Source organism: Melopsittacus undulatus, chromosome 1 (assembly GCF_012275295.1).
Source record: "Melopsittacus undulatus isolate bMelUnd1 chromosome 1, bMelUnd1.mat.Z, whole genome shotgun sequence".
NCBI classification, from domain to species: Eukaryota; Metazoa; Chordata; class Aves; order Psittaciformes; family Psittaculidae; genus Melopsittacus; species Melopsittacus undulatus.
Genome location: NC_047527.1, coordinates 54,039,144 through 54,065,218, shown reverse-complemented (window position 1 = coordinate 54,065,218; position 26,075 = coordinate 54,039,144). Strand labels below are relative to the sequence as shown.

The 26,075-nt window shown below is 40.0% G+C and overlaps 1 protein-coding gene across 1 annotated transcript; it reads right to left on the bottom strand.

Annotated features, from left to right (window-relative positions):
• Nucleotides 1-1,406: 1,406 nt before the first annotated feature.
• Nucleotides 1,407-23,560, bottom strand: IMPA2 (inositol monophosphatase 2). The gene is made up of 8 exons (XM_005153469.4): nt 23,298-23,560; nt 16,391-16,524; nt 11,789-11,893; nt 10,383-10,428; nt 7,984-8,092; nt 4,477-4,585; nt 4,174-4,325; nt 1,407-3,304 (listed from the first exon to the last, which is right to left on the bottom strand). The coding sequence occupies exons 1-8, from the start codon at nt 23,403-23,405 to the stop codon at nt 3,189-3,191; spliced, it is 879 nt and encodes a 292-aa protein (XP_005153526.1). The 5' UTR covers nt 23,406-23,560; the 3' UTR covers nt 1,407-3,188.
• Between the last annotated feature and the right edge of the window lie 2,515 nt (nt 23,561-26,075).

Genomic DNA, 26,075 nt, shown 5'->3' with positions numbered 1-26,075 from the left:
GCAAGGGAATCAGCCACTGATCATCTTCCTGGAGTTTACAGCTATTTCCACTCTTTGTTCTACCAGAAAGCAGTATTTGAGACCAGACCAGCAAGCCTGGAGGTATAAAATGTTCTCACCAGTGAGGGATGTAGAAATGAACTGGGATAGCTCTGGGAAGCTGAGCACCGTTTGCTCCCAGAGGAAGCACTTGCTTTTCAGAGCACAGGCACCTTTGTATCAGTGTTCATGCAGAAAATCTTCATCTGTCTTGGATGCCTAATTGCAGATGCACTTATGTACTCCATCATGTATGTAGTGGAAAATATTTACAGCATTTTACAACAGCTGGTAGGAAAGAGGCCATATGTTTAAGCTTCTGGGGGGGGATTCACATTTCTGGCTGATGTGCTGCAGTGTGTTATGAATGCTTGCACTCACACAGAGAGCTGCTGGACACACATGCTGAGTGGAATTTCATCTGGCTAGCAAGGAAAAACGCAGGGAAGATAAACTCTGGTACAGTTTATTTCAGTCAATGTATGTAGTCAAACAGTTTTAACGCTGCACTTTGAAAACTTGGAACTGGCGTAATGTGGCACCATCTGTGAACAGAGCCATCCTGCCTGCCACTTTGGTGCCTGAAGTTAGCTGCTCATGGTGGCCAGGGGCTGAACTAGGTTGGGAAGACAATCTGTCTGTAAAATAATCCCTTTTTTGTTTACTGGGGTACTTTACAGGCAGATCACTTCACTCATCTGGTCCCCTGGAAGGGTTCAAAAATGTTTGTACTGGCACACGGGATGCAGAGGAGGTGGGGGAGACAGGACTGCTGCTTCACACACACACACTGCCACTTTAACATGCTTGAACTACAGCCCAAATAAAAACCTAGGCTGCATCCTGGACACAAATGAGAACTTGTGAATGGATTTCTGTACCTATCCCTTCCCACCATGCTTGGCTCCGGGCTTTGCAAATTGCTGGTGTGTGCCACTGAAGTCGATGCATAGATTTCCCTGCTTTGACAAGGTCTGGGATGCCAGTGCACACCACCCCTAACTGGGTCAGAGACTTCCTTTGTATGAGCAGGCTCAGCTGCTGGGAAACCTCGCTAGAGCCATGTACAGCAGCTTCTCACAAAAGCCCCAGTCCCAGAGCAATGAGGAGAACAGGGTTAAGAGAGAGCAAATGAAGTGGGGCTGAGCTTCTACTACACTTGATCCCTGGCCAGCATAAGCTTCCTTATGGGGCTTACAGTCATGGCAGAAGTCTGAGTAAAGCCCCGACTGCTCCCACAGCTGCCAAGGCTAAGCACCCTGGAATCAGAGCAGTACCACCAAGCTCTGTATCTGTCACAGGGATCTCTGCTGGGCTTAGAAAGTGGGGGGGGGTGGGGGGTGGTGAATAAGAGACAAGTGAGCCTATTAGTATTTATTATTTGTATTATTATAGCACCTTAGTGCCTAGTTGTGGACCAGAATCACATCCAATTAGCACTGTGCAAACCCAGAGCCAAAGTACTACAGTCCCTGCCCAAGAGGGCTTACAATCTCTGTTTCAGAATAAGGGGATACAAAGAGATGCGGGAAGTGGTGTGGTAAAAGGGAGCAGTGACAAAAGTTGATCACTGTGATGGACAGCATTGGTTTTCTGGTAAGAAATGCTTAGCTGCATTTAGACACTTCACACAGTCAGTACTTTGTATTTCTTGTGAAACAAAGCATCAAGAAATCACACAATTTAATATTATATTCAGTGAAAAACATTTTTCAATGCAAGAAACACATGAAGATTATTTTTAAAAAATACTGCTTAGTTTGTATGTTCTAAGCAGGTATCTAAACATGTTTACAAAGTCTACACATGCAGTGTATAAAGAAAGTTAAAAATTTTGAACCAGCTTGCTTTTTGGCTCATTTACTGTGCACTTTTGTAAAAAAGATATTTGAATTCAATTTTTAAAGAAAAAATAGAAGGGACTTGATCTCAACTGCTTTGCTGGACACACTTTTATTCTCCCTGTGCTCATGATTTAAAAAATAATCTAAATAGAATGATCACCTTGGTGGAATGAAAACCCATGCTACATACAAGGCTGGAGGACAACTATGTATGTACGTGGGTTTACAGATTTCTCTGATCAAAAAGTGTAATTACAACTCTGTGTGAATGTATCTTACGTGCATATTTTAATAACTTGCCTGTGAGGGGCCAAATCCTGCTGTTCTCTTTCTCTAAAATCAACAGCTCCTTGACACTGTGCTCTGCTGGCCTCCTACTCTGTGTCATATTTAATACTGTGAATACCTTGGTAGAATACAATATTCTTGGTTTTAACTATAATTGCTCTATGGTAGTAAGTGTTTGTAGGTTTGAATATCTTACAGAGGCCTGTAGGACTGTATGATTTATCCCCATGCAGAGGGATAAAGGGAAACAAGAACTAGCTGGACAGTTTGTAAGATCATTATAATTTTCCATGATCAACTATGTTATTTTCCATTTGCATAACCCCCACCAAAATCACGTAAGTAACCTATACTCTTTACCTGAAAATAACTTCCAATATTAGCTTTCTTCTATGCATTCTCTAAATTGCTGTAAACATCCAGGATATCCATACATTTATACACACACACACACACACACGTGTGTGTGTGTGTGTATACATGCATATGTGTGTATGTGTGGACATACACACACAGAGGCATACATGCATCTACATATATTTATATGGATATATAGCTATGACATAGTGATGAAACAATAATGTCATTTTTATTGCATTCTTAAGTATCATAGAACAAGGGTATTATAGGCACACATCTTAACTACTTGTCCTTACTACAGTCCTAAAGCTCATTTACCTGAGATCTGCATCTGTAAAAATAAAGTTCAATTTTTAGCTGCATGTTACAAAAGACTAAATATCAGCCCCACACATATGAAATTATGACTTAATTCTGAGACTAGTTTACTACAAGTAAAATATGCTATCTTATAAAAAAGATACTGCTGAAAGAGATACATATTAAAAAGGAAACATAGTTCTTAGAGGTTTAAAAATCTCCCTATGCCTTCCCACATTGTAATAATTTTATAAAAAATATTTGACACAGAAAATCTCCACAGAAAGCATCCTGCTGAAATTACATACCCTTTAAGCCACCCATCTTGCAAAAGGGCAGACTCTGTATTGTAAGTGTTTAATTTTCATCATCCCGTCTGTAGTGAATAGTTTGTATTTCCTGAGCTATGAACATAGCCATCTCTCTGGTGCCTGCAGCAACCACTCGGCAGGACATGAGATCCAGAGGTCCCCCTGACGACAAGAAGATTAATGAGAACTCTCTTCCATAATGTATAAAGGCAATATATTCTTAAATATAAACCATGCTGTAATTAGACAGGTCCAGAAACTCTGAAACATAATGAAAATAATCACTAAAAACGAAAAATATGTAGCTCCTTTCAGGGTGGGAAGCACAGCCTAATTCAGCAACTGCTATCTGGAAATCTCCTGCAAAAAGGTATTTAAGAAAATTCTAGTGACAGTGCCAAAGTATGCAATAGAAGCAGTGAATGTCTAGATTCCTTCAGACTCCTACAATAAATGCAGTATTCCCTTCTCCTAGCAACAGGAAGGGATAGAACAGAAATTAGTTCAATCAGCATACCTTTCATAATTCACCATATCTTTCCAAAGTATCCACATACTGGTTAGCAGTAAACTGTTACTCTGAGATGTGTACCATATCAATAAATAAATTAATAATCCAGAGACTGTGCTGCCCTTTACTCCCTCTACATAGTTCCTAGACATATATATTCAGACATGTACTTGAGAGTCCACCTTTCCTGGGTGGCTGTCTCAGCCAAAATCTGTTTGGAATCTGAGCATATCTACCAATCTCCTCACCTAGTTCTTTACTGTAAATCTGATGCTTTAAAGATATTACTCAAAGTACTGGAAATACAGTTTGACTCAGAAGTCCTCTGATGTGATGAAACCCCAGGCTGGAATTACATCAATGTGTTGTGAATCACCAGAGTCTAGTGGAGAGCACAGACGTTTCTACAGAATATTGCTGGAGATGAGATAGAGCCACAGAAGACTGTACTAACACAAGTTGCCCTGAAACAGCAACTCAGTCCCCCCAACCTCAATGAAAATAAGGATATGTTACTCACCTGAAGTGTCTATCACAGTGCCACCCGCCTCTCTAATAATGACAGTCGCCGCTGCCAAGTCCCAGCAGTGTAACCCAAACTGGTAATAGGCATCTGCAGCGCCGGATGCCAAATGGCACAGAGCCAGGGTCGAGCTCCCAATGACACGAACCCTAAACCCCACAAGAGGGGACATGGTAACATGAAGCAGAAAATGCCTTTGATTTCAACCTGTGTTGAGATTGCAAAATGTGCAACATATGGGCTGTTTTTTTTAATGACTTGTAGTCACAAATGTAAGACATATACTATAAAATATCTTACCCATGTGCTTGGGCCATGAGCAATCTCTCAATGTTACCAAGGAACAGCTTCAGAGTTGCAGGGTCACGTTTTGGACCAATTTCTGTTAAAATTAAGGCCTTCGAGATATCTGCAATGGTAGTAGTTGTTTCCATTAATTCAACAGCTTCTAGGTTGATTCTAGAAATTTCTTTTGAAGTTAAACACTACTGGACTTTTCACAGAAAAACAATTTTCAACTCTCTTTTTTTACACCAAACTTTTTCATAGGATAAGTGACAACTTTGCATAAGAATTAAAGCAAGACTATATTTCTTATATCTAATAGTCTAATCCAAACACACTTAAACCAAAGCAGAACAGGAAGATTAAGACCAAGAACATTCCTTGTCTTTCCATACACTGACTGGTCAGCTTTTGGCAAATTCACTAACATTAACATTCAACTAAAAATAATCCAGTGACCTAATAGCTATTAGTGATGCTAATCTAATCATATTTGAAAACAGGATGGTTCTTGAATAGGGAACTTTAATGTAATGTGTTAACAAATTATAAACATTTGGGAATATAGTAAGAGGAAGGAAAAGTTTCTACCTAAATCACCAGTCACCCAGTAACAGCTCACTTTCATTCTGACATTTCAAAGACTGAAGGCACCTTATGACTGAAAAAAAACCCTTTCTTATCACAAATTAAAACAGTATTGTAATTATTAATATATGAATGTTCATTTGTATTGTGTTCAGCAAGGGTGATTATGACCTACAGCAGATGAGAATATCAGACTTGTGCAGAGTCAAAGGAGAGACTCACAGGGACTTGCAAGATGTTGAAGTAGTCCTCATGTGATATCTGAATATTGTTAGTCTATAACAAGCATATGCCAAAGTAGGTGGAGATGGTTGATCAAATGCCAAGTGTTCCTGCTTCTGCTGTGCAGCTAAACTCGGAAGAGTTGAAGATACACACAACTAAAAAATTTAGTGGTTGTCTATTCACTAACTAGGATGTGTGCAAGGGTCAAGGGTCCCCTTCTACCCTGGGTTAAAGGCTAAGAATTCATTCAGATAAGGAATGTCTACCTGGTTATTACAGCTAACTGCTCTAAAGTTGAAAATTCTTTGCAGAAGTAGCAAGGAGGTTCTCAAAAGCAAATCAGACTGCAGTGAGACACTGTTTAATTAAACAGGCTACTAATGAATTTAGTATTGCAGAGGAACATTATGGATTCAAGCAATGCAATAAATGGTTGGTGAGTAAGAGGTATGTAATCAGATTAAAAGTTACAGGTATCGCACAACGTAACTGTAGGAACATAGATTTAACAACCACTTTTTAGATTACTGCATTAAAATGTAGAAACACCCATCCAAGCACACTGCAGGGTATCGTCATTTAGCCACCACTGAAAAAGCTGGATGGTGAAAGCAATCTGCCTTAGATCTTTTTGCATAACAAACCCAATTTATAATTACAGAACATTTAATGCATGCCTCATTGCTGAAATGCACCAAACATTCACACCACACTAGTCATAGCTAGCTTATGACTAAGACAGCTCTTTTGAGTTATTAAATATATTTCTAATGCCTAAACGGATCTCTTCAGTTTTCATCAAGGCTACAGGCAGAAGTTGGATTAAAAAACTAAGGCAAGGAAAAGGGAGGTCTCTGCTTATTTAAAAGAGCTGTCTGATGGGTTTTCAGGAATTCAAGGTACAAGAGAAAATTTACTGACTCTTTACTCTGATAGAGACAATAAAAACAAGGAGGCTTGGTAGAAGATATTTAACAGTGATACAGACAGGATTATGAGGAAAAGACCAATTCTGTTGACCACAGAAGATTAAAAAAAAGAGAATACACTTACAACATTAGCACATATAAGGCCTGACCTGAACCTAAGATGAAGAAAGTATAATTCAAAATCAAAGGGAAGATAGATCCTTCATTTGAATGTGTCCTGACTACTTGGACTGACAATTAACAGTGTTTGCCTGGGCTGTGATTTCAAATGATTAAATCTCAATAATCAATGTTATAGCATAGAACAATGGTATACAACAGCCACATTTCCTGAAATTGAAAGACACGAAGTTACATGACAGCCTAGATCTCCAACACATCATGCATTGGTGAAGGCTACTTGAGTTTCAGTGGTAGGTACATGGAAACACACTGTCTGTTTCAGGGTTGGTTTATTTCCCTGAAGCCACAGTCCTAACAGGAAAAGAGCAACTGTCATTTTGTATGCTTAAAACACCAACATAAGTGAGACTAATAGAGATCCATCTTCACTGATGAAATTGCCCACCACCAAATGATCCCTCTCAAAACAAAGGAAAATTTCTAAGCATTTGGAACCACTTCCCTATGTTCTAGACATCTATGTACACTGGGTGTCCAGAGAAAGGAAGACAAAAATGGCATGTGCCAAAATTGTTCCTTGCTCAACTGGAAACCACAACTCCCTGACTACAAAAGCAAGTCCATCCATTTCAAGAGAGGCTCTGCCAGCCCAACTGGGAGCCCACATGGGCTTTTGTGGAATACAAGATATTTGAGCACTGACAAAAATGTGATGTATAATCAAGGATTAAAATCTTAGGGGTCTTGGACTTCACAATTTGCTCCATTTCTCTAAAAAGGGAGACTCCAGCTCACTGTTAATTTAGGTGAATAGCCAAACCTCCCAAATTTTTGGGAAGTTTTAATGCAGGGTCTGCTTGGGGGACTGCAACAAATCTGTATGTTACATTTCTTGAATTGGCCATGTTTTGAGTTCACTGAAGTTCACTTTTTAGGGGGAAATTTTTACCATCTCCTGTGTACGATGATGTACATTTTTGGCACACGTCTGCTTCTGTCTATATCTGAATGTTATGTTCTCCACTGCATTTTTATTTATTAAAATAAAATTTCTCTGGTTATTGTTATTTATTATCATTAGGTAAAAAGACAGATATATGCCTTGGTTTAGCAATAAAAGAATTCCATTAAAGTATTGACTAAGCATTGCTAGCTATTTGTATGTTGAAACAACACACACACCAAAGCAAGCTGTTAAAAGAATCCCTAATGAAGCATGCATCCTTGAATTTACTGTTAGCATGTACGCCTACAGACAAAACACACTTTATGACATACTGGAAAATAAGTGAATAATGGCTGCCATGGCATTCCGATTCACCATTCCCATTGCATCTTGTTCATAATAAGTTATGCCAATGTACAACTGGAATGAAACTGGTGAATCTACTAAATCTGCTTTATTTTAAACAATGGTTATGAAGCAAAATAATTTAAGGATTATTTAAATAGTTCATATTCACGTGTACATTTAAAAAAGAAAATTAAGAAAGTTGGAATTTTTCAGAAAGAAACAAACACAGAACAACAAAATTATCATGCAGGTGAAATACTTTTCATCAGGATAATGATGTTCATTATCCTAATGATGATTTGCAACAACTCTGAAACAAAATTAACATATTCCTTTTAGAGTTCTAACAAAATCTAGACCAACCTGTCTCTTTTGATACATGAAGCCTTTTGTCATTACAAAATGCCCCTTGACCTCTTCTACCAGTGTATAATCGTTCTTCAGTGCAGTGGTAAATTACACCAAATTCAAGCTTTAAGATTTTGAAAAGGAAAGAAATGAATGCAACTCAAATTACTCATCATAAATATAAACAACTACTAATGGCAGAAAGATCAGCAATATTTTAATTGGTACATGTAATCAGAGAGTATATTGATGCTATTAAACTGGAATAATTTTACTATTACTGTGATATTGAGATATAGGTAATGCAAAATTCAGCTTATAAAGAGAAGTTAATGAAATCCAGTAGTGATCTTCTAAACTCTCACTTGCAGCTTCTTTGTGTTCACATTAGAATGGACTACATGCTAAGCTGATTTCAAATTCAACTGTATGTTTTTATTGAAATTATATAAGTTCTCTAAGGCCACATTCTGAATGATCTACTTTCACTGGTGAGCAGTTACACCCAGGAGTAATCCCACTGACTTCAGCTGGACCCTGCAGATTTGCAGCCCCAAATACACAGATAAGATCAGTCAGGCATCCAAACTCAGAAGTCATGGCACACTGTTTATTAGCAGTGGATGCTTTTATATGCACTTCACTTTTCATGATGCATTTAATTTGCCCACCTTTTCAACCAAAGTAGTAGACTCCAGTCACTTGTTCAAACATTCTCTTCAAAATCCTTTTGTTTGCACATAAAAGTGGGAATATCATGAAGTCACACAACTCCAAGAGAAGGAGTTTGAAGAGAAATACCAAATATTGTGACACCCAGTGAAAGCTTTAAAATGAACAACACTGGAATTTTTGTGGATGACTGTTTATCAATGAGAAGAGGGTCAGAACAGGACCCCTGATTTAAACCAAAGATATATATTATTTCTATTACTTTAATAGATTTCACCAAAAGTTTTTAAAGCACTTCATGAACTTCAATGATCAGCTCCTAATGTGATGCCTGTGTAAGTACTATTAATGATTATATAGGGGTGAATAGATACACAAAAATTAAGTGACTTGCCCAAGGTCACAGAAGTTGACAAGGTCAGGAAAATATCTCAGATGGTCTAGACCCCCAATCTTTTCCTATTGCTCTCCTCCATTCAGTGTGAATGATCATTTGTGTTCATTCAGGGACAATTTGAAGGGAGCAGACTGTCCTCCTTCCCTACCCCAAGGTCCCACCTAAACCAAGTTGGGATTTTTTTGAGGAACACACTATTAATAGACTCTTTCCATAAAGACATCTGCAGGAATTTCTTTAGTACTGTTCAAGTCTTATATCTGGGCCAGTTCCCCTGTGTATACTTTGGCTCCTTTTAAGCTTACTACTTTTTCTCTGTTTTTCCCATTTGTTTACTGAGGGATATTTAACATCATTCTTTATTTTTGTTTCAGCTTTGTTTAGTTTACATAACCCAAAATATGCAGCATCAAAATCACGATGGTGTTCTAGAAAACATAAATATTAGAGAAAGCTGTCTGGTAATAATACGTAGTATTCAAAAGGACCTTTGGGAATGCATAAACTCCAGAAAAGCATGGAAGTGTTTGAAAAGCATCTAACTAGAGAAGTATACAACATTATTCTGTTTAAGTCAGTAAGAGCTAGCACATCTTAAAACTATGCTGTAGTTACACAGAATTCTTGCTGGCTTCACTTCCAGTTATACATATATTTAAGAGCATGAAATTAGGCTGAAAGAGGTACATTCTTTGGCAATTGGAATAGCTATTTCTTACATATATATCAAACTGTAAACCAGCAACATCTGGAAAATAGGCAGTAGCATGAATGAGTACAGCTAGGAAACACAAATGGCACATACTTCCACCCCTCCCCCCCTTGTAATCAAGCCCTCGTGTGAGAAATATAGTTATTTTCTATGTTAAGAAAACCAAAAAGGCAGATTAAATGGACTAGGCCCATACTTTTGCATTCTTCATTGAAATTGGTTCTGAATTCCCTCATAGCAGTGTTAGCTTTCACAGATACTGATAATAGGAATGAAGCAATAATAATAACATAAGAACACTGGAAGATTTTTCTAAATTATGAATAGCCAGCACTATATTTAACTCATGGAGCAAGACAAAACCTTGCTCACACTGGTACTCCCTCCCTCCTCCCCAGTCCTATATAATATTTATAGTAATTTGTAAGAATTGTCTTGTAACTGCCAGTTTGCATAAGTTTTGCAGGACTATTATTTTAGACTAGTAGAGTATGACGAAATGCATTTAAAAAGTGTGGAAAAACTTGAGAAGTGGCTGATGTTTTTTAAAAAATATTCTATTTAAAGTTTCCACATGGTTTTGAGACTTCTAGCCAGCTCTCAGGTACCCATCTTAAAGAACATACTTCATACCTCTTTGTTAACAGCAAATCCAATGCTCACTGCCACTGTTGGAAATCTGTGAAATATAAGAAACAAAGTATTATTGATGAAAAATTTCTCTACTTACTCCTGACGGAACTCCCTTAGGCAACAGAACCCCATCTAGAGCTTTGTGATTTTACTTGTCTCAAAATGCTCTTGACACTGTACCAATTTCTCCTTTGTCAGCCTCTTTAACATTGTCACTTCCTTTAAAAATATAATTCAGTACTGGAGAAAACAAGAAACACATACACATGAAGATACCAGGATTTTTTTATATTAAACGTGTTGTATATTTTAGTGAACTTTTTGCTTTAGTGTAATTGAATTATCCAGTATAAAATCATTAATGTTGTTATAATAAGGTATCACTTCTAAGAGCACATTTTGTTCACGTTCAAGTATCTGAGATAGCAATTAAGGAGCATGGAGATACCTTGCTGCTGACATCAACATAAGGAGAAACCAGTTCCTCTACCCTTTCCTTTGTCAAAGTGATGATCATGAACTTAATTTGGTCCTTTTGACTAAAGCATAATTGTTACGTTTTAAATAATGACATAAATGAATTTCTTAAAAACACATTTTAAAAAGGGCTGTGAGGTCCCGAACGTATTTGCTAGAAGGAGAAAACTTCACTTGATTGCGTGAAACACCAGCACACGACACCCTCCCATCTCCCCTTGAATTCTCTGTAACTGAACCAAAAGTCAAGGAAATTACTTTTATATTTTTTAATAACTGTATTTATGTTAAGTCAGTAATTATAAGGCAGAACATATTTAAGGTTTTTAAGTAGAAGTATTAGGAGTAGTCAAATGGTGAATTGAATGTCTGCATTTTTGCAGTAATGATCCCTAGACTTCTTTTTGTAGAGTGGTATTACAGAAATGTAAAACCAGTATCTATGTACATCTTATTTTTCAGTTCTGCTCTACATATACGCAATAGCTGTACTTCCTAGGAAAAACTAAGCAGTTGTATTTGAAAAGGAGAAAACACCACTACTAAAAGGAATGGGTAACAACCTCACAAGGCGTTAGGCCAAGTGTCATCATAGCACAGCCTTGCTCCCCCAGGTCAGCTCAAGCCTCTGCATGTTAATGTGTGGTTATATATAAATGAGCTGTGAGTCAAGAGCTTTGGGTCATTAAGTAATAAGCAGAAACTTCAGCTTACCTTTAGATAACAGTATAGAGCTCTCTCCAGCACAAACACACACTCCCTCAGACACACACTCACTATGCAGAGGTACAAAAAGATAAAGGGATGACTCCTACTTATGAGTCAAATGAACAAATCTACCACAGGGAAACAACTTTAAGTGGAAGGGAGAATTTGTGAGAAGCTACATTTTGCTTTTTTATGTATTTCTCAGTTCACAGTCCACTTACCTGTGCACAAAGTTGCACGTTCCATCAACAGGGTCAATAATCCAGGTCGGACTGTCAGTGAGGACACATTTTGAACCAGCAGCAGTGGATTCTTCTGCAATAAACCTGCATTTGGTGTGAAGTAAAACAAGTGTCCCAGAAAAGTGGCTTAGATATATGACTTAAAAAGTCAAACTCCATCTTTGCAGTTTTGAAGAGATACTTAATTTATGCGTGTATATATATATATATATATACACGCAAAAATTTTGTACAAATGTGTACATATGTATGAAGATATATTGCTTTTTTATTTGGGAATGAGGCACTTTCACAGATATTTCGAAAGAAATGTATAGCATACTATTTTACATGGTATAAAAGAGCTCAATCTGTGCTCACTTTCCCAACACACCATTAAGAAACTCATGAAAATGAATGCAGAAATGGATCTGAATTGACATCCCTGAAGACTAGAAGTTTTTTTTATGCAGAACGTAATTTTATGGATTAAGCCTGTCTCTTGCAGTAAGTAATATCAACTGTAAACTGCAGTTGTATCTCCTTCGCAGTCAAATTCAGTCAGTGGGAAACAATGCACTCTTAGAAAATCCACACTCTCACTCCTACTTGCATTTTTTACAGAAGTCTGACTCAGGAAATTAAAAGGTTCACAAAGCTGATCTTTCTTTTTCCCATGACCCAGAGAAAAGCAACAAAACAATTTTTTTTGTTTGTTGTTCAGATGCAAAAGCACACAGTGAAGTCTGAGTTAATCTTCTATTCTGTTGTTATGTCCCAGTTTCTTTTAGTAGGAATATGCAGGGTTTTCTTTCCCCCTTCTTTTTTCCCTGGGAAATTAACATCCAGTTCTAGCACATTTCCTGCTGACCTTGATTATCCCAGCTCTCCCATAAACTGCTCAGGGTCTCTTTCTGTCAGTGGTATGCAGGTGCTAGTTTCACAGAAGTCTTGTATGAACAGAAGGTGTAGAATGAGACTGATAGTACTAAAACTTGCTTTTGATTTCACATTCAAACAACTGGAAGTGGTATTCAGAGTTCCTGCAAACGCTTGAAGACAAAAAAGCTTCTCTTGAAGACACAAAGAGGACAAAAAGTTGGGTAAAATAAAGAGAAAATGTCTTTTGCAGGAACAGTTTCTTCCCTAGGACTAGGGTAGCAGCTATTTTCTTTTGTGTCCTCAACATGCACTACCTGAAGTCACATACTCTTGCAATCACAAGCTTAGAATGTTCTGCAGACATCACAAGAGGAGACTTCTTGAATTTTCCAAATCCTACTCTGCCTTTTCCTCTGTAGAAATGGACTATTTTCATGGCATTATGGGTCTCTAGTTGATATGAGGGAAGTAGGAAGTGTTTGTTACTATTCTAATCACCATTAAAGATAACAGCTGAAGGACTAAGTGCTAGTGTGCAACTGAGAAAAAAGAAAGATTTGAACAAGTGTTTGGAGTTCTCAGTTAAGCATAACACTTTGCAGACTCCTTGCTCTAGATATTCCACTATTTTGTCTTGTTGGTGCTGTATCATTTGACTTTTGCTTTTACGAGTCTTGTAATTACCACCTAAATACAACTGTATGCTTTGGTTGTGCTGCTGGCTGCAGAGGAAGCTCATCTTCTTGCAGACAGAGCATCTTACATCCCATCTCAGATTGTCTAACTTCCCTGTAAGTTATATCGCCGCTTCAACCCTCTGCCAGCTCCCTCAGCCAGAGCCTGAACTGTAGCCATTGTCTTGCCAGTCAAAGAAAGGTGAAATGGGAACCTCTTTAAAGACAAGAGCATTTCTGTGTAAGGTGTTTTGTCCTTAATTATCTTAAGTCTGTCCCTCATCTTTTCCCTACAACAGGATGTGATGCTGCAGTCCTTGTGTACAGAAATTCTAATGTGAAGCCAAGGCACAGCAGAGCTATGCATTGATAAAAGTCTCAATATCCAAGAACAGTTTTTCCAAAATGGATTTAGGACAAATTAGGTGCACATTTTATGAAATTTGGGCTAGTCTTGCTATTATACAATACTGGGAACTGTGAGAGTCCCTTACATTAGACGGTCAACATTAGACCATTAGACATGTTGCTCTAGAGCTCTCTGTCTTGTATAAACATGCAAGCTAAGCAAAACACTTGATGCACAAGAGACCAAACTTTAGGAACAGCTGGAGAAGTGAGAGAGGTAGCTATGTCATTACAGTAGTTACTTTAATATGCCAGCCTGCCAGCTCTGTTGACCTCTCTTCAAAACTGGATTATAGTTTTCTCCCACAGAAAATGAGTCCAGTAATTTTAGCCAAGCCTTAGCTTACATATGTTCATACCACTGTGACACTCTAAAATTCATTACTGTAACAGCAGGGAAACTGTAGCAGAGCATAAACTGCAGCAGGAGTGATATGCAGTCCAGTGCAGGAGGTTCAAACCAGGGCTATCCCTCACCTATGCCCTTATGGGGGTCTGAGGAGAGAAAGCTGGGAAGCTAGAGGTGGATGTCACCCTCTGTAATGACTGTGTCCTTATTTTAATTTCTACATGGTTAAGACTACAATTAAGACCAAACATGACAAAACTTGTGTAACAATAACACAGGCAAATGGTATGATAGCCTTTTTCAACTAGTAGCCCCTGATATTCTGGCTGTGCCTATCCACAGCTAAAAAGATCTATCAGAAAAAATATTCTTTTGAAAAGACACACTTAAGAGTACATCAGAGTACCAAAGAGTGGGCAAAGATGAAAACCTGGGTGAAGTGTAAATGAGGATGATACATACCACTTAGCCAAGTAGGCGGAAGAAAGAGACACTGGACAGAATTACCTTTTTAACAGGTTTTACTAGCCTTCTTTCTTCTTCTGAGTACATTATCAGTAACTCAAGACTCACCGACACAGTGCAAATGGCACAGACCCTAGTGAGATCCCTTTTAACTTTTCTAATTCCTAACTACATTTTTTGATTCAGAGAACATAAGAATCAAGATGATTTAAGAGAAAATGAAATAACAGAAATCTTCAGTGATGCAGTCAGCAGCCAGATTAGGGGAAAGACTTAACACAGCTTAAATGATCTTTTAATATCTTCATGGCACTTTAATTTAAACCTTGACTGCTATTGTGGACTCCTCATTGCAAGTATTTTAATCTAGTCCAGTTGAATAGCTTTAATCTGTCGTTTAATCTAAATGCATTCATTGTCTGAACAAACTCCAACCAAGACCAACAACCAGTATCAGCAAAAAATAATTGTCTTGAGGAACTGTCAATTCCTTTATGTGCTTTTTAGTCAGAAATTAACTGTACAGAATTAATGAAGTCAGGGATTTTTCAGCTCCTAGGTTTATGTTGACCATACAACTTTTGTTCGCATTCTGAGTAACTCAAGACCTCCTGATGATTCTTGTTTCATGTGAAATGTGTATGTTTTATGTTCTCTGCCAAACTGTTCAAGGAAAAAAACAACAAAAAAACCCCACAACATAAGAGTGGAGATGAGAAAAGAGCACAGCCAGCAATAGTAGAAGGAATATTACACAAATAATAGGCTTGTAAAGTCTGGCACTCTCCTGAGAACCATGGCCAAGAACTACATGTTATGCTGTACTGTACTGTTTCAGCATGTGATCACATACAACATGTACTCAGAAAGCCATTTTTAGTATATAATGTTCTTTTTGCTCCTTCTTACAGTGTCGTTTGAGGTTTTGTTTGTTTGTTTTCCAGCAGCATCACCAACAATCAGATTAGTAGCTGAGCCTCCAGATTTTCATCTTTGTTGATTTCTGCATAGCATTTGAGTACAAGGCTCATCTCCATCAGAGATACACACAGTTAGAAGGAAGTCATACAGCATTTGAATAATACAAAGGCTCTGCAGGAATACAAATTTTATCCTTGTGGACTGAAGGCAAATGTCTTTGCATCAAACCAAACCCTGCCAACTAATATAAAATGTCTCGTTAATTTGTGCATGCACTAGTTCTTATTTTCAAATTAACCATAATAATTCAAGAGGAATCAACAATCTAACCTATTTTTAAAGCCTTGGGTTGACATCCCATATATTATTCTACAACCTGTTTATGTATATGCATCAAATGATGATGATAAACAGCCCTGCTTTTCACTGATTTTAGGATTCAATGCAACATAAGATAAAGGTGATTAAATACAATACTTTTCCTGATCTGGCAAATGCTTATGTATGATGGCAAAAGAAAGTGAAGGAAAGGTTTGGAGAATGGGACCTTTGCTAACATCAATTTCAGCTATATTTTAATAGATATCCCCAGTATAATTCTTACACAATAGATCAGTATCCTGAAAATGATGGAGATCCATATAGAACCTTCATACATGATATCCCTACAGGGGAAATATTACTATTAAATATATATATTGAGAAATGTAATTATGAGAAAACATAAAGTATTAAGTTCAGGGAAGTGGTACTTTATAAAAAAGGAGTCATATGAAAGTGTCCAACAGCAACAGGTTCATATGTAAGAGAGATATATTGACTTCTGAAATTCCCTTTAAATGACAGTCAGATACAGAGCTCTTAAAGGAAAAAAGGTAATTTATTATTTCTATAGGCACTTACCTGTGGGATGGAAACTTCTCTTTCAGAACAGAAATAATTAGATTTTCCACAAAATGATCAGTTTCTGTCACAAGATCTGCCGCAGAGGTCTTTGTGGACACTTGTTTTTCCTCTTTTAGAGCTTTCCTAATGATCTGAAACAAAAGTTCACAAATCAGATTTGTTGGCCGTTCATTCTGTACACACTAACATTATATATTTACTGAAATAATACAGCTAATCCTGAATAACAGCTGTACTAATTCTACCAGAGCCTCTTCTGATTCTTCTGATAAAAATCCTTCTGAGCTAATGGGCAGCCTTTGGGAACATAGCATTTTGACTCACTTAGCAAGAACCTCTCTTGACAGTTCAGAAAAGGATTGGTGAATAGGAAGCAACTGACAGAACAAAGTCATCGTTATTTAGGAAATGACAAAAAATACAAATAAGATAAAAAAGAGTCTCGAGGCTCAGAAATTTTTTGTTTTCCTTTTTTTTTCCTTTTTCTTTCTTTTTAATTTACAGGGCCAATGCCTCACTGCTCTTTTACTTTAAAAAAAAACATGCAATAATGCAAACCCCAATGGTTTCTTTTATTGCCAACAAAGACACATAAACTTTATTTTTTCTTGTCTATATGGTTATTTTGGAACTTCAAGTGCTGACCTATTAGTTCCCACCCGAAGTATTGCTATATACTTAACAAAAATGAAAATCTAGACTTTTCCTTTGATATGGAACCAGTGACCTAAGCTTGGATTCTCTTCTGGAAAAGTCTTTATCTTGTTTTCAAGGGTTTTACTGTTATAAACACAGAACTAAATCACATCAAGTGCAAATGCACATATGGGAAAGCAGTTAATAAAAGCTTTTCCACAAATTTCCCATTTTCTTTCTGTTTTTTTTCCACTCCTTCATTAAAAAAGAAAAATAAGGGGCAAGATGCAAAAGAAGCTCACTTTCCTTTTTTAACCAGTGAAAATTATAAACTATTTGAAATAAGGAAAACCAAAATAAAGTGAAAATTAAGCACCACTTATTTGTACATAATTACATTAACTAAAATCAGCAGCAACAAAATGAGAATTCTAATTTATGTCTAAACTCATATATTTCAATTACTTAACTAAATGTCTATTGATTAGTTTAAAACCACTGAGAAATATTTGATGACCAAAGAAAAGAGTTCTGCTGTATTATGCATGGGGAAGGGAAACTGCTACTCCCAAATTTCAGTATCAACTCCTGGTTTTGTAGTATGAAGTTCTACATTTGAAGGATGTGCTAATTGTTCTGACAAGTAATGGATATTTCTGACCACTGCCTTAATAAGGAAGGTTGCTGGACTTAGGTTTCTGCTTCGTGAGCTGTAAAACATTAGTTATGACTATATACTGAGCTTGTGAGGGCAGCTTAATACTTTTCAGTTTGAGGTCTTGCTAAAGTTCATTATTGTGTATAAAAATACTAAATACACCTACTCTTTTTAGTTCCCTGAAAGCTCTACATAATTTTCTTGACAGTTTTACCACAGAAGCATAAAAGCACAGCTCTAGGAACACATTTGGTCCTCTTTGGTTCAAAGTAAAATCCCAAACACCCTAACCATTTCAGCTGTGTTTTCTAAAAACACCCTACCAAGCTGATACCTTTTATTTGATTTTCTTCTTTACTTTTATATTGCTATATGTAAGCAAATGCCCTAACTAGCACTGGGCTTAGAACTTTGCATTGTGAAATAGATGAGGAATCTATCTCCTTTTGATAGAGAGGACTTGAATTTCTTCTCAGCAGTACCATTTTCTTGACTTCTACCCAGTTTTAACACATAGCAGATTGAGGAGCTTTTTGCATCTACTGTTCAGCAGGGGAGTGAGATCACACCTGAGCTTTGCTGAAAAAAGAAGAGCAGAGGTAAAAGCTCTCTCTTATGAATGTGCTCTGCAATCAGTTGCTTCTCATCATGTGCTCTGGCATTCGGTCTATCCTTTCTGAACCAATCCTTTGCACCTCTCAACACCCAATTTAATATTTTTTCATTTCTGATCCTTTTTCCAATTGTTCATGACTATTTTTAAGTTTAACCCCTTCTGTTTCTCTGGTGACTTGCACATGCCAGCCTGAGGCTCCAGTCGCTTTGACAGTGGGAGTAGCCAAGGGTGTGACTCTGATATGAAGTGATCTGACAAAGGGGACTAATAAGCAGCTTGTATGGGCATGCAATCCAAGCCACGGTCCCTCACAAAGATCAAGTTTCCTCCATCACTGATGAATCACCTTTTATTCTTTACAGATTTATCAAATGGCTCAGAACAGTCCATAATTCAGCTTATATTGAATAATTCCTAAAACTTGTCTCTCTACAAGGGTGTTAGAGACTGGTGCTTCAGAGTACTTTGTAAGCATCACTCAGCTCCTCTCACAGAAACATAGAACTCTAGAATCATAGAACAGTTTGGGTTGGAAGGGACCTTAAAGCTCATCCAGTTCCAATCTTCCTGCCATGGGCAGGGACAGCTTCCACTAGACCAGGCTGCTCAAAGCCTCATCCAACCTGACCTTGAACACTACCATGATGGGGCAGCCACACCTTCTCTGGGCAACCTGTGCCAGTATCTCACCCTTGCAGAAGCCTTAAGATTTCCTGGTCTTCCCAGCTGGGCAGGGAGCTTCATGAAAGTCTCTCTAGGTAACAGGCAGTAGGTAAGTGGAAGAGCAAAGGAACTACAGGTTGTTGAAATGAAGACAGCCTATTGAGCAATGAAACTGGCAACCAAGATGCCGTATTTTGGCTGTAAATGTATTTTATTAGGCTTTATCACTTCATTATAGCTTGTCCCTAGATGATGGCCATTTTACAATTTCTAAGCAGTTGATTTTTGGGAGGTGGTTATTTAGAGCAGTCATTTACCACTTTTAGTCCATGTTGCCCCTCCTCTAATAAAGAATTGGCTAGATCTTACCCTAATACCCTGCCTGGGAGCATTTGTGGGGTTATACAAAGTGAGAGGCATTTACACCAGTACATGCACGAAGACCACATCACAGAGCAAGACCCAGGTTGTCCCTGCTCCCTTCTTCATTTGCCATAGAGCAGGGAAAATGGTGCCACAGGGGCTCAGTGCAGTCATGGTACTGGACACTTCCTTTCCTAATGCCTTTGTGAAATCAAGCCATATGAAGGAGAATGCAGAGGACAGAGGGCCTTCTCCTCCAATATCTGTCAGGAGAGCAAGCTACAGTGTGGTGCTCATGTTAGATTTCATATCACTGCACTGCTTGCACTCACCGTGCACTTGTAGGAGCTCCAAGATGGGTTTACTTGCTTGCAGTATTGTCCTGAAATACTTGCTTACAGACAAAATCAAACATCTAGATTAAAAGCATAATTACCTGCAAATAATTTAGGAAATACCAATCTGGTTTGCTAAAAAAATCTGTCCGTATGCCATGGAAAATAGCCTAACAATATAATCTGGAAGCAAACATGGTGGGAAAGATCTTGGCTTTTTAGAATATCAGTGGAAAGTTTGCCTTTTATTTTAGTTAGGTCTCTTATGCCTCATAAAATTATCTTCTGGGGGAAAAAAAGGTGGGAGGGAAAAAAAAGTGAGAAAGTAGCTTGTGCGGACTTCAACATGTTAGGTTCTAGCCTCAGTTTCTTACCCTTGTTTTCACCTGAAGGCATATCTGCTCATTTTGGTGAAGTTTCTCCAACTGTAATTGCAGAGAACTGTGCAAATATTGCTCAGTGCTCTCAAAAGCATCAAAGATGCCGAGACTATCTGTGCCTGCTTCTCTTTAGCACAAAGTTGTATTAAGCCAGCAGTCATACTCTCAGGAACATAGCAAACAGTTCACTCATGGGAAAAGCAGAGGAAAGGTTCAAAAAGTACAGTTATATGTGGCCTTATAAAGCGAACTGGACATAATTTTAATGCAGGTCAATTACAGAGATTACAAAACCATGGCTGTTCTCATTAGGAAACAGCCATATATATTAAAAGAGAGCCTGTGATACTTCATAAAAGTAATGGAACTATGTAATAGGATGGGCAAGAGAGGCAGTGACTTTAGCCTGGGAATAGAAATTACTCCAGCAACATCACTTCTGATGCATATTCAAGCAATTATTTCCATATTAGCCTTTTAAATTTAGAAGACACTATTCCAGAGCATAGATGCCTATCTACTGGAAAGAAGATGTATTTTACTCCTACTAATGAAATATGATAAATTAATATAAGTATCTTTCTGGAGAGACTAGAAAACTCTATTATTGGTTACCTTTCCCTAGAAATCCAAATCTTGACTTGAATGCCCTTCTTCAGGTTGGCCTCTGTGCCATGACTCTTGCACACTCTTTCTAACGATTCCAAGGCCTCCCAACCTGCCCTGGTTCTGAGAAACTGAGGGCCTTACAAGAAAGTGGCGAAATTTCAAGCAGGGATGGAGACAGGAGCTCCAGAGAGGGCCGGCCATGAAGATGACCAGCAAGCTGGAGCACCTCTGCTGTGAAGGAGGCTGAGAGAATTGGGCTTGTTCAGCCTGGAAAATAAAAGGCTCTGAGGAGACCTTAGAGCAGCTTCCAGTACTAAAGGGGGACTATAAAAAAATCTGAAGAGGGGCTTTTTAAAAGGGTATGTAGGGATTGGACAAGGAGTAATGGGTTTAAACTGAAAGACAATAGATTTATGTGGTGGTGCTGAGGCACTGGCACAGGTTGCCCAGAGAAGCTGTGGCTGCCCCATCCCTGGCAGTGTCCAGGCCAGACTGCATGCAGCTTTGAGCAACCTGGTCTAGCAGAAGGTGGCCCTGTCTGTGCCTGGGAGTTGGAACTATGTAGTTTTTCCAACCCAAAACATTCTATGATTCTATTATCTGGGGAGACACAGGGTACAAGCATATTTCTGGGGCTGAACATGAAGATGAAGAGGTCTGATGGATGGGAAGAAAGGCAAAAGATTAACTTGATCAGTGTAATTGACTATTTTTGCTGCCAAAAATAAAACTCCATTTTATCAGTCAATTTTCAACACCGTCCCCTCCTCCCCCCCGTCCTATCAAACCTATGTTATACTGCATTTTGTGTCCTTACCTCTAGCTTCTTTGGGGAATAGCTGGAAGTGGATTGATACTTAAATAAAAGATAGAGCCCCATCTGCACCTTTTCTTCCATAAGGATCTCTGAGGGGTTTTGTAATTAAAAAGATTAATTGACACAACAGTTAATAAAATCCCTATCCTGTTCCAAAGTCCTACTTAAACAACATTCTTGATTGGTTTAAATTTGACCTGCCAAGGAATTGGCCGCTTCCTGCCAGTTGCAAGGTAGTGATGGCAAACTGCAAACTAAAAGATACAAGGATTAACCTTCAGGAATGTTTACTTCTTTCAGGAAAAGTGCTCAGCTGTGATCTTCTGTGTGATTAAAATGGCTGGAGGCAGCTACAGCTGTCTTCACAAAGTGGTATTTTGAGAAATAAGGTGTGGAAGCTTGAGCAAGTCGTGAGCCTCTCTTGTGAAATGGTTGGCAGAATGACCATGCTGGAGAAACTCCTGTTTGGAGAGTCTGTGAGAGCATGACCTGTCATCCCAATAAGGATTACCCATTTATTTATTAAAACAATTCTCCTCTCCTCTGGCATTCTGTTCATCTTTGTGTGTACCTTCTACTAGGGAAAAAATACATTGAATAACATATATTAAAGAGAAGTTACAGGTCCTGGCCTCAAGATGCAAATGGGGGCTCCTTAAATCAGAGTGTACAGGTACAAATCATGTTTCAAAACAGAGCAGAATGGAAGCAGAAGATCAGTAGTGTTGCTGAGGTTTGTATTTTACCCAATTTCTCATCTGAACAATCTGCTGATCCCACTTCTTGGCTCTGTTAGAGTTGGTGGAAGTTTTACTGCTGCACACAGTGGGGCCAGGATGTCTCCTAAGATGACTAACCACCTGCTCTGTCGAAACATGGATCTTAAATAAGCTACCACAGATCTTCACTTGCTAATTTGTCCCTAGTAAGTGAATTTCAGGCACTCTGAAGACACTGGTATATATAACAACAAGAGTAAATCTCCCTGACACGTTTTCCCCTGCACAAGCTTCTTATAAACAAACGCTGGTACTGTAATGCGTATATAGACAATATTCTGGAAAAAAAGCACTACAGCATAAACCTTTAGGTGTACACAAAATCAACCTTAGCATCAGAGCGTGCTCTGAAGCATTGTGATAGCAGAATAAATACTTGTATATTTGAAGAAGTTACTAAAGCACCTTACTCTTTCCACCTTATTTTTTTTTTTGTTAAATATAAATACTGTCTGAAAATACTCTCTGTCACAAATCTACTTTCACCCTAAGCGTTTCCTCCTTCTTATGCTGCGTGCAGTCCCTAAGGGAAATTGCTCCGAGGGATGCAGCTGCCAAGGGAAATGACCCCGAAGGATGCAGCCCCCAGGGAACTGACCCCGAGGGATGCAGCTCCGAAGAAAGGGACCATGAGGGATGCAGCCCCCAGGAAGTGACCCGGAGGGATGCAGGTCCCGAGGGAAGTGACCTCGACCAATGCAGCCCCGAGGGACGCAGCCTGCGAGGAATGGGATCCCCAGGGATGCAGCCCCCCGGGAAGCGGCCCCGCTGCCATCATCCCTCCCTCTGCAGAGGGCAGCGGCCGAGGGCTCCGGAGACGGCCCGGTTTAGTGGGTGCCGAGCCCAGTCGCCCTCGTCCTCCTCAATTCCACCACACCAGCCAAGCGCCCACACGGCCCTTCTCAAACCGGCCAGCTCTTCCCCCTCCCCCCGAGATTTAGAAGCGCACCCCGTCCAACCGCCCGGCACAAGGATGCTCCAGCCGCGGGGCAGTGAAGCCGTCTCCCTGCAGGGAGCGGAGCAGGGCGGGCGGCTGCGCGGTTCTTACCTGCCCGGCGCGGAGCGCCAACTGCACCGCCACCTCAACGCACTCCTTCCAGGGGTCCCCGCTGCCGGATGCCCCCCCTTCATCCTCCTCCTCCTCGCAGGGCTTCATGGCGGCGGCGACGGCTCCGCTGCCCGGAGCAGGGCCAGGGGCGTGGGGGGCTTGGCTCCCCGCCGAGGAACACTGCGGAGGAGGGTGCCCAGCGCGCACACCACCGGTCGCCCGCCCGATGTGCCGTGGCTGTCACTCCGCAGCCCGGCGCCGCCCAGCCGATGGGAGCGGGGCGGGGGGAGGCGGCCCGGCAGGCGCCACGGTCAATGGGGAAGGGGGTTGCGGCGCGGTGGTTGGCTGCTGCTGAGCGCGGAGTGTAGGTGAGCCCCGGGGGGGAGAAGGGCCGGGAGAGGTGTGTGGGGGGGTCCTACGGAGAGGAGCGCCGAAGCCGCGCCGCGAACGGCAGGATGTGGCGGGGAGGCCGCCGGCCCGGCCCGCGCCGCCGCCATCGCCGCCGCCACCGCCGCCACCACCGCCGCCGCCATCGCCGTGTCCCTGGCCCGGCCGCCCCGCCTGACGTGGCGCCGCGGCGATGAGCACCGGCCGTACCGTGCCCCCCAGCCCGGAGCTGAGGTGGTGTCGGTTTATTCCGAGATACCGAGCCGCCGTTCTCTCAAGAGGCCCGCTGTGGGAGCGGTCCGCCGGGAGCTACGGCCGGGAGAGAAGGGCGATCCCGGGAACGGGAGGCCGGCTGTTAGCGTTACCGGGGCCTTGGGGGAAAGCTGGCTGCTGGCATCGGCCATTTCAAGAATGTGGCTTCGGGAGTGGGAGTTCAGTTCTTTAATTTAAGCATCTTCTTAGTGCCTGGGAATTGGTATGCTAACAAATACATTGTCCCTTAGGCTTTTCGCTTGGCTTTGTATGTCATTTTGGATTTGTCAAGGATGAGGAGAGAATTAAGAACTGATTGTTCCAGAAACTGTATGGGCTAACTAAATTACCATGTGTTTGAGCCAGTAGAGTGGGGGACAGCTGAGCGATTGTGCATCCTCCTTGTAGGGGAAAGGTGGCTTGCGCTGAGCACATGCTTATGTGAACACATGCTTATGTGCTTATGCGACAGAGTAACTAGTGTGTCGTACTTGGAACACACCATGTATCTGCCATAGTGAAGCTTTTCGGAACGACTTGTTCTGGTGCACCCTTAGCATTGATTGGAGCAAAAGAGAGTCCAGGGGCGGAGTCAGTCAGTGTAGCTTTTTTGGAAAAGATGGTAAATACACTGAGTATTGAAATTTATTACTGCCTTTCAGCACCTGCTGTGTGCTTGAGGGTTTCATTTGCAGTGACCTCTCTGAGCTAGGATAGAGATGCTTTTAGTGGTTACCATATCTGCCTTAAGAAAATCACATAACACCACTACTTGCTATCTCTGATGTGAACACAAAATTAACTGTTAGTTTCCTAGGGACTAGGCTAAGTTTAATTGGCTTAGGTATCCCATCTAACCTAACAGACCCTAAGTCTAGATCTATTTTACTGTTTATGTGCTAGGACACAGCTAGTTTTGGGATGAGAAGGATGTAGCACTGCTGCCCTATGTAGTTCACAAAAATAGTAGACACTTTGTTGAAAATAAAAGGCTTAAACCTTTTCCTTCTAAAATAAGTGACAAAACTTCATAGTCTGTAGTGCAAGGATCCAGCTAATTCATTAAAATCCTAAGCTGCAGTGGATGCCACAAAGACAGCAAGGCTGGCAGTCTACTTAGCAAAACATTTTCTAGTCCCCATTTCAAATCAGAAAAAACCAGTAACAAACCCTGAAAAGTGAATTAACCAATACCTAAAATTTAAAAGTTTGTTTAAGGTATTAAATGGTGAATTTTTATTTGAAGAAATCCTCACCAAATGTTTGTCAGTACTTCTGCTGTTTTGTTTCTAAGCAACTTGTTTCTTCCACCCACATACCTCCTCTGTCCTCATGTAAGATTAGTTTCATTAAGTGCAACAACCCTAGAAACATGTAATGTAATTTGGAATAGTTACGGGAATTGCTCTGTATTCTTCCTGAATCTCAGTTTCTTCCTGGTTTTGGAAATTTGTGGGTTTTTTTATTGGTGCAATACTCAGCATAGCTTGAGGTGACTTCAGGACCTTCCCTAGAGAGTTTCTGTGCTGGGGCAGATGAGTAAACGTGTGCTGGTGACATGTCGTAGTAACAGCTTTAACTTTGGTAAATAAGAAAATCTACAGCTAACAAGGGCTTTGCATTCTAGGAAGCATCTCAAGACCATGATGAAAGTGTTTTCTGTGTTTTTCCATGAAAGATGAAGTTTTAGTTACTGAATTGGCCAACAGTAAAACAGGTTATACATTTTGCTGAAACCAGATATTATTCTGATGTGGAGCAGTTGTTTTTCTCCTATGTGTCTCAGGGCTGCTGCAATGCCTAGAGTTTTGTTGTGATTAGACTGCCACAGTGGCATTAGGAAGGTCTGTTTAACTAATGTTTTAAAAACAGGGCAGTGTAAATGACAATGTAGAGGTCAAGATGCAGAAATATCCTCACTGAAGGTAACTGTACAAAATAATTACCACAGAGGAATACTGTTGCAAAGGGGGGATGTGCTCTCAGTATTTTTCTAAGCAGGAGTATGTCCTTTTAAAAAGTGGTGTCTGAGTGGCATTTGGAAAATAAGTGACTCCATCTGTCTCAGTAGAATTTCCCCACCCTTCTATTTGTTTTGGTGGTAGAATATTAGTAAAAGGATCACCAAAGGCTGAACTT

Excerpts from the sequence above, each read along its gene's own strand:
- IMPA2 (XM_005153469.4), bottom strand. The coding sequence starts at position 23,405 with ATGAAGCCCTGCGAGGAGGAGGAGGATGAAGGGGGGGCATCCGGCAGC. Across the intron at positions 10,429-11,788 it reads ACGTGCAACTTTGTGCACAG|ATTTCCAACAGTGGCAGTGA; the intron begins GTAAGTGGACTG and ends TATATTTCACAG. Across the intron at positions 4,586-7,983 it reads TCATGTATCAAAAGAGACAG|ATATCTCGAAGGCCTTAATT; the intron begins GTTGGTCTAGAT and ends CTACCATTGCAG.